The sequence below is a fragment of the Tamandua tetradactyla genome, chromosome 2 (assembly GCF_023851605.1).
Source record: "Tamandua tetradactyla isolate mTamTet1 chromosome 2, mTamTet1.pri, whole genome shotgun sequence".
In the NCBI taxonomy this organism is placed as follows: domain Eukaryota; kingdom Metazoa; phylum Chordata; class Mammalia; order Pilosa; family Myrmecophagidae; genus Tamandua; species Tamandua tetradactyla.
This window is the reverse complement of record NC_135328.1, coordinates 182431215-182445128: the sequence shown is the minus strand read 5'-3', so window position 1 is coordinate 182445128 and position 13914 is coordinate 182431215. Positions and strand designations below refer to the sequence as shown.

Here is a 13914-nt window from a genome sequence, read left to right as displayed (position 1 = left end):
TGAACAGAAACAGTGCAGAACAGCTCCCAGGGCCACGGCAGGGAATGGACACACAGCATACCCCAGTCTGGACTGCCTAGACTGACTGCGAGACTCTGTTGCAGTTAGATCCCTGAGCGGCGCGCGATTCCCTGAGCAGCGGCAGCTGGCGGCCGGAGCTCCTCCTTCCCTCCTTCCCGGGCCGGCTGAGAGTCTCGGAGAGGCAAGTTTCCCAAGCTGCGGCGGCCAGTGCCCCTCTTTTGCGGGCGGCTTCCTGGACCGGCTACGAGTCTCGGATCAGAAGGCTACCCAAGCCGCGGTGGCCGGCAACCAGCGCCCCTCCCCCATGGGCGGCTTCCTGGTCCAGTGGCGAGTTCCCCAGGCTGCGGCAGCCGGCGACCGGTGCCCCTCCCCCGCAGGCGGCTTCCTGGTCCGGTGGTGAGTTCCCTGGGCCGCGGCTGCCGGCGACCGGCAACCCTCCAGGGAGAGGAGGGAATTTCCGACAGTGGCAGGGACTGGGTCCAACCAAACACCAATAGGGGCATTAATAAAGGAGACACAGGGTCCCCTCAACCCGCGGTGGCTGGCGCCCCCACCACGCGTGGCACCCCGGACCAACTGAGAGAATTGGATCGGAAATCCCCAGGCCGCGGAGAACGGTGACCGGGGGGGATCCCTTCCAAACACGTGAGACAAACGTGTGACACGAGCGCCACCTACTGGGCAGGATAAGAAAAACAAAACCCAGAGATTTCACAGAAAAATCTTTCAACCTGTTGGGTCCAATACCCAGGGAAATCCGACTAAATGCCCAGACGCCAGCAGAAGATAACGGATCACGCGCAGAAGATTGAAAATATGGCCCAGTCAAAGGAACAAACCAATAGTTCAAATGAGATACAGTAGCTGAGACAACTAATGCTGAATATACGAACAGAAATGGAAAACCTCTTCAATAACAAAATCGATAAATTGAGGGAGGACATGAAGAAGACATGGGCTGAACAAAAAAAGAAATAGAAAAACTGAAAAAACAAATCACAGAACTTATGGAAGTGAAGGATAAAGTAGAAAAGATGGAAAAAACAATGGATACCTACAATGATAGATTTAAAGAGACTGAAGATAGAATTAGTGATTTGGAGGATGGAACATCTGAATTCCAAAAAGAAACAGAAACTGTCGGGAAAAGAATGGAAAAATTTGAACAGGGTATCAGGGAACTCAAGGACAATATGAAGCGCACAAATATACGTGTTGTGGGTGTCCCAGAAAGAGAAGAGAAGGGAAAAGGAGGAGAAAAACTAATGGAAGAAATTATCACTGAAAATTTCCCAACTCTTATGAAAGACCCAAAATTACAGATCCAAGAAGTGCAGCGCACCCCAAAGAGATTAGACCCAAATAGGCGTTCTCCAAGACACTAACTAGTTAGAATGTCAGAGGTCAAAGCGAAAGAGAGGATCTTGAAAGCAGCAAGAGAAAAACAATCCATCACATACAAGGGAAACCCAATAAGACTATGTGTAGATTTCTCAGCAGAAACCATGGAAGCTAGAAGACAGTGGGATGATATATTTAAATTACTAAAAGAGAAAAACTGCCAACCAAGACTCCTATATCCAGCAAAATTGTCCTTCAAAAATGAGGGAGAAATTAAAACATTCTCAGACAGAAAGTCACTGAGAGAATTTGTGACCAAGAGACCAGCTCTGCAAGAAATACTAAAGGGAGCACTAGAGTCAGATACAAAAAGACAGAAGACAGAGACATGGAGAAGAGTGTAGAAAGAAGGAAAGTCAGATATGATATATATAATACAAAAGGCAAAATGGTAGAGGAAAATATTATCCAAACAGTAATAACACTAAATGTTAATGGACTGAATTCCCCAATCAAAAGACATAGATTGGCAGAATGGATTAAAAAACAGGATCCTTCCATATGCTGTCTACAGGAAACACATCTTAGACCCAAAGATAAACATAGGTTGAAAGTGAAAGGTTGGGAAAAGATATTTCATGCAAATAACAACCAGAAAAGAGCAGGAGTGCTATACTAATATCCAACAAATTAGACTTCAAATATAAAACAGTTAAAAGAGACAAAGAAGGACACTATATACTAATAAAAGGAACAATTAAACAAGAAGACATAACAATCATAAATATTTACACACCGAACCTGAATGCCCCAAAATACATGAGAAATACACTGCAAACACTGAAAAGGGAAATAGACTCATATACCATAATAGTTGGAGACTTCAATTCACCACTCTCATCAATGGACAGAACATCTAGACAGAGGATCAATAAAGAAATAAAGAATCTGAATATTACTATAAATGAGCTAGACTTAACAGACATTTATAGGACATTACATCCCACAACAGCAGGATACACCTTTTTCTCAAGTGCTCATGGATCATTCTCAAAGATAGACCATATGCTGGGTCACAAAGCAAGTCTTAAAAAATTTAAAAAGATTGAAATCATACACAACACTTTCTCAGATCATAAAGGAATGAAGTTGGAAATCAATAATAGGTGGAGTGCCAGAAAATTCACAAATACATGGAGGCTCAACAACACACTCTTAAACAACGAGTGGGTCAAAGAAGAAATTGCAAGAGAAATTAGTAAATACCTAGAGGCGAATGAAAATGAAAACACAACATATCAAAACTTATGGGACGCAGCAAAGGCAGTGCTAAGAGGGAAATTTATTGCCCTAAATGCCTATATCAGAAAAGAAGAAAAGGCAAAAATGCAGGAATTAACTGTCCACTTGGAAGAACTGGAGAAAGAACAGCAAACTAATCCCAAAGCAAGCAAAAGGAAAGAAATAACAAAGATCAGAGCAGAAATAAATGAAATTGAAAACATGAAAACAATAGAGAAAATCAATAAGGCCAGAAGTTGGTTCTATGAGAAAATCAATCAGATTGATGGGCCCTTATCAAGATTGACAAAAAGAAGAAGAGAGAGGATGCAAATAAATAAGATCAGAAATGGAAGAGGAGACATAACTACTGACCTCACAGAAATAAAGGAGGTAATAACAGGATACTATGAACAACTTTACGCTAATAAATACAACAATTTAGAGGAAATGGACCGGTTCCTGGAAAGACATGAACAACCAACTTTGACTCAAGAAGACATAGATGACATCAACAAACCAATCACAAGTAAAGAAATTGAATTAGTCATTCAAAAGCTTCCTAAAATGAAAAGTCCAGGACCAGACGGCTTCACATGTGAATTCTATCAAACATTCCAGAAAGAATTAGTACCAACTCTCCTCAAACTCTTCAAAAAAATCGAAACGGAGGGAAAGCTACCTAATTCATTCTATGAAGCCAATATCACCCTCATACCAAAACCAGGCAAAGATATTACAAAAAAAGAAAACTACAGACCAATCTCTCTAATGAATATAGATGCAAAAATCCTCAATAAAATTCTAGCAAATCATATCCAACAACACATTAAAAGAATTATACATCATGACCAAGTAGGATTCATCCCAGGTATGCAAGGATGGTTCAACATAAGAAAATCAATTAATGTAATACACCATATCAACAAATCAAAGCAGAAAAATCACATGATCATCTCAATTGATGCAGAGAAGGCATTTGACAAGATTCAACATCCTTTCCTGTTGAAAACACTTCAAAGGATAGGAATACAAGGGAACTTCCTTAAAATGATAGAGGGAATATATGAAAAACCCACAGCTAATATCATCCTCAATGGGGAAAAATTGAAAACTTTCCCCCTAAAGTCAGGAACAAGACAAGGATGTCCACTATCACCACTACTATTCAACATTGTGTTGGAGGTTCTAGCCAGAGCAATTAGACAAGAAAAAGAAATACAAGGCATCAAAATTGGAAAGGAAGAAGTAAAACTATCACTGTTTGCAGACGATATTATACTATACGTCGAAAACCTGGAAAAATCCACAACAAAACTACTAGAGCTAATAAATGAGTACAGCAAAGTAGCAGGTTACAAGATCAACATTCAAAAATCTGTAGCATTTCTATACACTAGTAATGAACAAGCTGGGGGGAAATCAAGAAACGAATCCCGTTTACAATTGCAACTAAAAGAATAAAATACCTAGGAATAAATTTAACTAAAGAGACAAAAAAACTATATAAAGAAAACTACAAAAAACTGTTAAAAGAAATCACAGAAGACCTAAATAGATGGAAGGGCATACCGTGTTCATGGATTGGAAGACTAAATATAGTTAAGATGTCAATCCTACCTAAATTGATTTACAGATTCAATGCAATACCAATCAAAATCCCAACAACTTATTTTTCAGAAATAGAAAAACCAATAAGCAAATTTATCTGGAAGGGCAGGGTGCCCCGAATTGCTAAAAACATCTTGAGGAAAAAAAACGAAGCTGGAGGTCTTGTGCTGCCGGACTTCAAGGCATATTATGAAGCCACAGTGGTCAAAACAGCATGGTATTGGCATAAAGATAGATATATCGACCAATGGAATCGAATAGAGTGCTCAGAGATTGACCCTCTCATCTATGGACATTTGATCTTTGATAAGGCAGTCAAGCCAACTCACCTGGGACAGAACAGTCTCTTCAATAAATGGTGCCTAGAGAACTGGATATCCATATGCAAAAGAATGAAAGAAGACCCATATCTCACACCCTATACAAAAGTTAACTCAAAATGGATCAAAGATCTAAACATTAGGTCTAAGACTATAAAACAGTTAGAGGAAAATGTAGGGAGATATCTTATGAATCTTACAATTGGAGGTGGTTTTATGGACCTTAAACCTAAAGCAAGAGCACTGAAGAAGGAAATAAATAAATGGGAGCTCCTCAAAATTAAACGCTTTTGTGCATCAATGAACTTCATCAAGAAAGTAGAAAGACAGCCTACACAATGGGAGACAATATTTGGAAATGACATATCAGATAAAGGTCTAGTATCCAGAATTTATAAAGAGATTGTTCAACTCAACAACAAAAAGACAGCCAACCCAATTACAAAATGGGAAAAAGACTTGAACAGACACCTATCAGAAGAGGAAATACAAATGGCCAAAAGGCACATGAAGAGGTGCTCAATGTCCCTGGCCATTAGAGAAATGCAAATCAAAACCACAATGAGATATCATCTCACACCCACCAGAATGTCCATTATCAACAAAACAGAAAATGACAAGTGCTGGAGAGGATGCGGAGAAGGAGGCACACTTATCCACTGTTGGTGGGAATGTCAAATGGTGCAACTACTGTGGAAGGCAGTTTGGCGGTTCCTCAAAAAGCTGAATACAGAATTGCCATACGACCCAGCAATACCATTGCTGGGAATCTACTCAAAGGACTTAAGGGCAAAGACACAAACGGACATTTGCACACCAATGTTTATAGCAGCGTTATTTACAATTGCAAAGAGATGGAAACAGCCAAAATGTCCATCAACAGACGAGTGGCTAAACAAACTGTGGTATATACATATGATGGAATATTATGCAGCTTTAAGACAGGATAAACTTATGAAGCATGTAATAACATGGATGGACCTAGAGAACATTATGCTCAGTGAGTGTAGCCAAAAACTAAAAGACAAATACTGTATGGTCCTACTGATGTGAACCGACATTCGAGAATAAACTTGGAATATGTCATTGGTAACAGAGTCCAGCAGGAGTTAGAAACAGGGTAAGATAATGGGTAATTGGAGCTGAAGGGATACAGACTCTGCAACAAGACTAGATACAAGAACTCAAAAATGGACAGCACAATAATACCTAATTGTAAAGTAATCATGTTAAAACACTGAATGAAGCTGCATCTGAGCTATAGGTTTTTTTTTTTTGTTACTATTATTATTACTTTTATTTTTTTCTCTATATTAACATTCTATATCTTTTTCTGTTGTGTTGCTAGTTCTTCTAAACCGATGCAAATGTACTAAGAAATGATGATCATGTATCTATGTGATGATGTTAAGAATTACTGATTGCATATGTAGAATGGTATGATTTCTAAATGTTGGGTTAATTTCTTTTTTTCCGTTAATTAATATAAAAACAAAAAGTAAAAAAAAAAAAAATACCTACTGTGAGGATTTCCTAAATCACCTTTAGAAGAGTTCACCAAGTCTAGCAACTAACAGAGATCTGACACTGATCTTATAGTCCTTCCGTTAGTGTTTCTTGAGCAGTGACATGAGCAGACTCTATGGTGGATGTTGGGAATGTAGAGATTAATGAGAGTCCTTGCCCTCAGGTAGCTTATGGTATATGTAGGAAGGAGAAGACATTTAACCAGATAATCGTAAGATACTGGGATGAAAGTGGTGTGACAGAGGCCAGTGCCAGGTCCAGGTTGACCCAGTGCTAAACCTCTTCTGTGTTATTTCATTTAATTTTCACAGTAATGTGTAATGCCACAGTCCTGACTGTGTTATTTCAATTATTTTTTAGTTACCTGGCAAAATCCATTTTTCAACTAGTTAACCACACATTTTTGTAATTTTTCCATGTTGCTTACCTTCCTGGGCTGTTTTAAAATTATTTTAAAAGCCTTTGCCTTACACAATATATTATATAGGGAAGGACAGTGTGAAAGTAAAGACATTAGTTATTGGACCTGGAAATACATGCCTTAAGTCTTTCTAGAGAGGCTAAAGAGATCATTAAATCTGAAGTCATAGCTTTTTAGCAAGTAATTAAAATCAGACTCTGTCCTTGTATAAGTTGTGTCTCACCAGCCTCTCCATCTCTGTCTTCTTAAAAAAGTAGTAAGTTAATGTTATTACTCTAATCATAAAAGGAATACATTCTCAATGAAGAAAATTTGGAAAGTACTCAAAGGTCAAATGAAAAAGATATTAATCATTACCCCACCAACTAGAGAAAATCACTATTAGTATTTTGGTAACAATTTCCAATGTTTGTTTCTGGCTATATATTTTTTGCATAGTTGTGATTATAGTGTCCAGTTTTTAATCTCTCTAAGCATTTCCCCATGGGATTCAAACTCTATGAGCATGATTATTAATGGTTATAAAATATTTTGTTTTCCTCTATTTTGAGGCATTTAGATTATTTATAATTTTTCATGTATTCACTCAACACACATTTATTGAGTGCTTCCTATGTACCAGGCACTATGATTTTTCAATATTTTAAATAACACTGTTGTCAATATTTTTGTGCATAAAGCTTCCTTCCACCACCACCCCCTCATAAATAAGAGTATTTCTTTAGGATAAATTATTTATTTGGGATGACCATATTATTGTCCCAAAGGGTGCCCTGATTTTCCTCTGGACCTGTTATAAAGAATGAGAATGCCTGTCTTGCTGCCCCTCGCCCACATTCCTCTATCTTTAATTTAACTGCTTTGATTAAAGAACTGACTCCTCTGTTGGGATTGGCTGTCACTGTTACATTGCTGTGTCTTCCCCACAGGTGGTGTAGGCGTCATGTGTCCACTGACGGAGCAAGGCAAGCAGCTGGCCATTCAAGTGTCCAATATCCTGGGCATGGACTTCTGTGGCATCGATCTCCTCATCATGGATGATGGCTCCTTCTTGGTGTGCGAGGCGAACGCCAACGTCGGTTTCCTAGCATTTGACCAGGCGTGCAACTTAGATGTGGGTGGGATCATTGCAGACTACACCATGTCCTTGCTGCCCAACAGGCAGACTGGGAAGCTGGCCCTCCTCCCAGGACTGTCTAGTCCCAGGGAGAAGGAGCCAGATGGCTGTGCTTCAGCTCAGGGAGTTCCAGAGAGCGTCTACACCATTAACAATGGGTCTACCTCTAGTGAGAGTGAGCCTGAACTGGGAGAGGTCCGGGATCCCTCAGCGAGCACAAAGGGGAGCCCGCCCCCTGCGTTGCCTGAACCCAGCTACAACATCAATAAGAGGATTGCATCAGAATTAAAACTAAAGTGAATTCCTGCTTTTTGGCAGCATTTAAACCAAATTCTACAGCTTCCCTAGTAGTTTTGGGTGAATAAGATCTGGACTAGTGTGATTGCATTTGCACAGAAACTAGAAATTCCCTCTGGGCACTCAGCATTCTTTCTAATGATGATTTAAGCAAATGGCCTGACATTGTGGTTTTTATGATGACTAATATAAAAACACTCACCAAGAGCAACATCCCGACTGATCGATTTGAGACCAATGTCTGCTGCAGATACTTGGATATTAAGGCTAACTTTAAGGCCCTGACTCTTTGTTGCTGCTTCTGGCTTTTAGCAGTAGAGCCCATTAACTCGGAATGGCTCCTGGAAATACTGTTCTCTAACACAACCACGAAACGGGGGCTTGTACAGAAGAGGTAGAATATGACTGCTGGAATGTTCTCTTCATTAAGTGTGTGTATGATGTCTGGAGGATACACAATTCAAACACTATTAGAGACTCCATCTCTGTTCCCCATGAATCACCATTTTGACCATATTTCTCTGATACTCAGGATGTGGTGTTTTAGGGAGCTTCTTCATTAGCATTTTCAATGAAGCATTTGGTAGAAAGTGAGATTGAATGTCCTCTGACTTCACTGTTTAGTAAATGTCCTGGTTTGTAAATGGGGCTTTCTACAACTTGCTTTGCCACTCCTAATTTGTAGACCCTGCTTCATTTAATGCCAGCAGGCTCTTGCACCTTTGCTGCCTTTGGCCTCAGCTGGAAATGCACTTCAATGAGCTAGTGGCCACCATTTTATTTCTTAAATGTGTACTAGAACCTAACCCCATGGACTTTCTTTTCAATGACTCATAGAAAGCTACTAGAAGATAATTGTTCTTCCCCCTCCTCTCCTGAATCTTTGTGCACTGCTTAGCTGTCGGAGGTTTTAGTCTAAAAGTTGATGTTATGGGCCTGTTGGGTAGATAGAGCCATTGGAAACACACTCCAACCCCTTGACATTCTAGTCTTATCCAGGCTCCAGAGACCTGTCCTCACCCACTTTTCCAAACTGGGGAGACTCAGGTATCAGGAATTACTCATTGCACATTTTGGGGGGTGGGCTAAATGACACCAAGTGCTTTTCATTTTAACTCTTCAAGCAGCAGATGATGATTCCCCCTTGGGAGAATTCATGCAGATGGAGTTTTCCATTTCTGCTTATAGAGTATGATTGTATATGAGCAAGGCTACCTTTTTAACCAAATACACTGAAACAACATATGCATTCAAGAGTTACCATAACTGAAGTTATTTGTTTGGGAGACTATACTCTTGAACTGTAATGTTGCATGTGCCAAGAACATTTAGAATTATTCTTTTTGGGGCTATCTTTGAAGGCATGCAAAGAAAGAAGCCTCACAACTTTATAGTCAGACCTTGTTTTTATACCCCTCTCCATCCCACCAGAATTAATCCCAAGCACCATCTTTCATTTCTGTTTCTCAGACTTATTTCCTAATGCTCTTTGACTATTTTTTAAAAATCATCCTTCAAAACAATAAATCTACCCTTAAAGGACAAAGATCTGCCAACATTGAGAATGCTTACAAGAGGACAATTTCCAAAGAAGTTTCTAGAGATATTCTGAGTAAGGTCTGCTTCACTGGAATAAACATACATCTTCCCAAGGTAACTACTTCAAAGGCACAAACACCCATTTGGGTATAAAAATTCCTGTACACTATTTCATAGTCACATCTTGTAAATTTATTCTGCTGTAAATGTAAAATGTGTATCGAATCAAACGATTACATTTTTTTTCACCACACTTAAGTAGAAATTGGCTTTTAAAATATTGTGGCTAAAAACAGATCTCACCAAGTTAACAGTTGTGCAATTGGAAAATGTTTGGCACCACATAATAGAGATGTCACACTGCACAGTTGTAGTTTAAATGCAGTTCAGCATAGGGCACAAAGCACTGATCAGTAAGTCTAGTAATATGTCTTGTACAATTGAAAAATGATAATACGTCACCTTTATATAAGTTAATACATGAGCCTTATCTTTACCACTCAGGGTGGCTTTAGAAGAAGAATAATTTGGGGCTTGTTTTCACTGAAATTGGCCAGATGTTTTCTCCCTAAACATCTGAGCCAAGCAGTGCCCTTCTGGAAGCTGCATTTGCTCATTTCCACTGTTTAGTGTAAACCCCCATCTCTCCACTTTATCAAAAGGATGCTAACAGGGCCCCACCCTGGGCAGAGAAGCTAGACAGTGATTCCAGATTCCTTTGCCAAAAGTGGCCATTTCCCAGCTGCTAGTGACATCTGAAGTCATTGGAATCATTGCCTGGAACCTAGCCCTGTCTAAGAGCAGAGAAAGCTGGATCACAGCTGGATCTTAGCCCTTTCCAGGACTGCCCATACCACAGTCTGTCTGTGAGCCCTGTAAGCCTTAGCCAGAAGACTGGACCACATTGGTCCCAGCTGCCTACAGGCCTGCTAAAAAGAACCTGGGGTATAGAGTCAGCCAGATCTGGTTCTCCCCCCAAACAGCTGATTGGCCTTATGTAAATCACATGGATTACATGCCTCCAGTTTCCATTCTTCAGATAAGAGAAATGCCTGGGAGTGCTTTAAGGTTGCAGTGAGTTAGTGAGACTCACATAATGAAACTGCATTATGAGTAGAGGACGGCCCAGATCTAGTTTTGTAAGTTTCCCATCACCCCTCCTTTGAGGGAGTTAAGAAAGAAGCCATGAATTCTTGGCATTAACATACTAAACTGTGGAAGGGGCCCTGAAGAAAGGAATGCAGCTTCTTAGAGGTCTTATTTCCAGCCAAGGAAGCTTAAGACCTGAAAGGCTTTTAATGTATTCAACCTTCTGGATGTATTATATATAACCTGAAACACTCAATGCTCCTATACTAACTAACAAAGTCTTCCTCATGTAATATAGATTGCAGTGTCTGTATATGGTCTCCCATTATTTGGTAATTGCATCTTGAAACTGGTCAAAACTTGAATGCACTAGTTCAGTCACTGTGAATATATATGATTCTGCACTTGGGAAAATGTCTTCATGCTATCTGTCTAATTGCTGGGGGTTGTGGAGTTGCTAGAATGTGGTTTTGGAACTTTAAGTCTTTAAGAGCTAACAAGCAGTATAACTGGATCATAAGCTATTAGTGTCACATTTGCAGATTCATTGCTGCTAGCAAAGAGCGGAGTTCATGACATCTAGGGGTGGGACAAAAAGGAAGGTAAGGGAAAAGTTCTGGGATAATAATTCTGTGACATTTCAGTGGAAGAAATAAGAAATTGGGATCATTTGGCATTCCAGTGAGAAGGAGGAAGACATGGTCCTTCTTTGGGTTGCTTTAATGAAAGAAGCATGACTATAGATTAGAGCTAGGCGCCTTTGAAGTTGTTCTGCATAAAGATAATGAGATGCATGGATTCCCATCCACCCAGGAGAAGAGGGAGAGGCATGCCTCATCTGTTCTTTTACATCCTGATGAATTCTGGTCTTGAGAACACTCTGAATAAAAATTAGGTGAAGACAAAAGCAACTAGGCTGAGAGTTCCAGGATCACCCAAGAAACAGCTGACCCTTCCCAAAATTAATAGAGTAGAATAACGTGCACACGTAAGTAAGCCCAAAGCCAAAGTTCTCTGAGGTAAGTTTAAGGAGCCAGGTGGAAGAGGGAATCCAAAGTCACTTTGGCTTAATATTTTCCTTTGCGTTGGAGGTGAGGCTTCTGTTTGCTCTCAATCTGTGCAGATGTTTTGAGCAGGGCTCCTGAAAACAGCCATCTGTTCCTAAAGTTGGTGTTCTTCAATCTGTGGCTAATAGAAAACTTGGTGCTGTTTTTCACTTTGCCTCTGAGACTCGTCTAGTACAGATCATTGCTTAAAAATTGTTTTATCTGGAAGACCATCCTTCCCCTGCCTCCAAAGAATATTTTTTTAATCATTATTTTTAAACTAGATTATGCCTCTATTCCAAGTCTATGGCTAAACTCTCCAGCTCTCCTTTCTAACTCCAGTTAAATACATGGACTTTCTTCCTTCAGATCTGTCGATTTCTTTCTCCAGGTGCAGTTTACTTCCTGATGGTTTTGGGCCCTACGTTGCCATCCCAACCCTGTTTGGCAATCTCACCCTGCCATTTCATGCTTCCTGGGGCTTCGAGGCAACATTGAGGAAGCCACCTAAAGTGCCAGATTTGGGGCCACAGAAGAAGAGCAGTCCTTTAAAGATTGCTCCAGTTCCCCATTTTACAGATAGGGAATCTGAATCCAGAGGGCCAATGTCACTTAACTAGTCAGCAGCAAGGCTGGGTGGGACTCAAACCCAGGCAATCTGACCCCCCATCTAATTTAGCATACTGCCAGAGTGGCTCTGTTCTTCTCTGGAGTCTGGTATTTGCTGCCATCCTGGACCTACCTGGACTCACCTTCTGATGAGTCTCTGCTCTGGATCAATATAGTGTAGATGTGCCAGCTATGAAGGCTTCAGCTCTTGGATGGCTTTTAGGTGAGACCTCCCAAAGGTACATATGAGATTTGTAAGGGGTGAAATGACTCATGGCCTGTGCCTTCTCTAGACCAGCCAAGACCATTTAGTCCTATCCACACCACCAGTGATGAGATACAAAAGAGAAGGACCATGTCTGGCTGGCTGAAAGCTTCCCAGTCCCAGTGTGGCTGATATTACATTACTGTGGAATGTCATGCAGGCCAAGGGTTTGAAGTTCCCAAACTTTTTGCATCAGGCATACATGAGAGGGAATCCTGTTGTATTCAGGATGCATATATGTGTTCCAGTTGCAAAAGCTCCATCCAATTTTCTTGTCGCAGTCTATCCCCCTTGCAACCAGCCACTAGGCACAGATTCTTCCCAATTGTAGCCCATATGCCATATGTCAGTTGTGGACTCCCTGTCCCTTGATATCTAGACAAATTTGAAAACTCAGGACTTCAGATCTGAACATTCGGATTTCTGTGATTTCCAAGGGACTTATATTTTGCAGGCACTGCTGATTTCAGACTTCTACCTCATTTCAAGCAACAGTGTTGTCTCAGCCCTGCCCTTCAGCAGCTGAGATATGAAACTCAGTTTCTTCCCCCATTTTTACACACCAAAATTCACATGAGGTTGTATATGCATGCGTGTGTGCATGTGTATGTATGATTCAGTGATGTGGGAGGAAATAGAAGACATTGTAGCAATGCAAACAAGGCATCCCCATTCAGTAAATATCCTTCTGTTACTCTGCTGATGAATCTTGACTCACCCTCTACCCTATATGATTCCCGTCTCCCCCTTCTTCAGAACAAACCAAATCCATTTATGATCGCAGGTCCAGGAGTACTGTCATTCCTTTTTCTTAATTTGATTCCTGCCAACATCTTTACCTTCAAGACTTTGCTTTCTACTACAGGTGGCTTATTAAAGGTATTTTTTCCTAAACAAAAATGGCACTTACCTCAGAGGAACTCAGGTACCATCTCTTAAGATGATGTAGTTTTCATTCCCACTACAATCGCCAGCCATGATAACAAACAAGTCATCACCTATTTGCCACTGGCTGTCAGTATCATGTCTTATGGCAGGCAATGCCATCTAATGTAAATGGCACCCATTTGAATCAGACAGACCCAGTTCAAATCTTAACTCAAATAATTTACAGTTTGTGTGACCTAGGGAGAGTCACTTAATCTTGATAAAACTTTAGTTGCCTCATCTATAAATATGATATACACAACTAGAAATATGAAGAACTTAGCCATCATGCCTGGCTTTCAGCAGATTGCTTTGCTCTTGCTCCGTCCATTGTCAGCAATTGCAAACAGCTCCTTCCCATGATCATGGCTCACTGCCATGATAAAGCAGATATCTTTACAGCTGGGAACAATTGATACTGAGGAGTAGGGTTGGCATCTGCTCAAGCATGCTATGGTTTGGGCTTGATGATTGTAATGTCTTGTCCATCCCTGAGGTTCTAT

The 13914-nt window shown here is 40.4% G+C and overlaps 1 protein-coding gene across 1 annotated transcript in view; it reads left to right on the top strand.

Annotated features, from left to right (window-relative positions):
* Positions 1 to 13217, top strand: part of RIMKLA (ribosomal modification protein rimK like family member A) — a 48530-nt gene extending 35313 nt beyond the window's left edge. Inside the window, exon 5 of the mRNA XM_077130429.1 lies at positions 7452 to 13217. Within this exon, the coding sequence (XP_076986544.1) occupies positions 7452 to 7939 (488 nt within the window). The 3' untranslated portion in view covers positions 7940 to 13217. The remainder of the gene's footprint in view (positions 1 to 7451) is intronic.
* Positions 13218 to 13914: the final 697 nt, after the last annotated feature.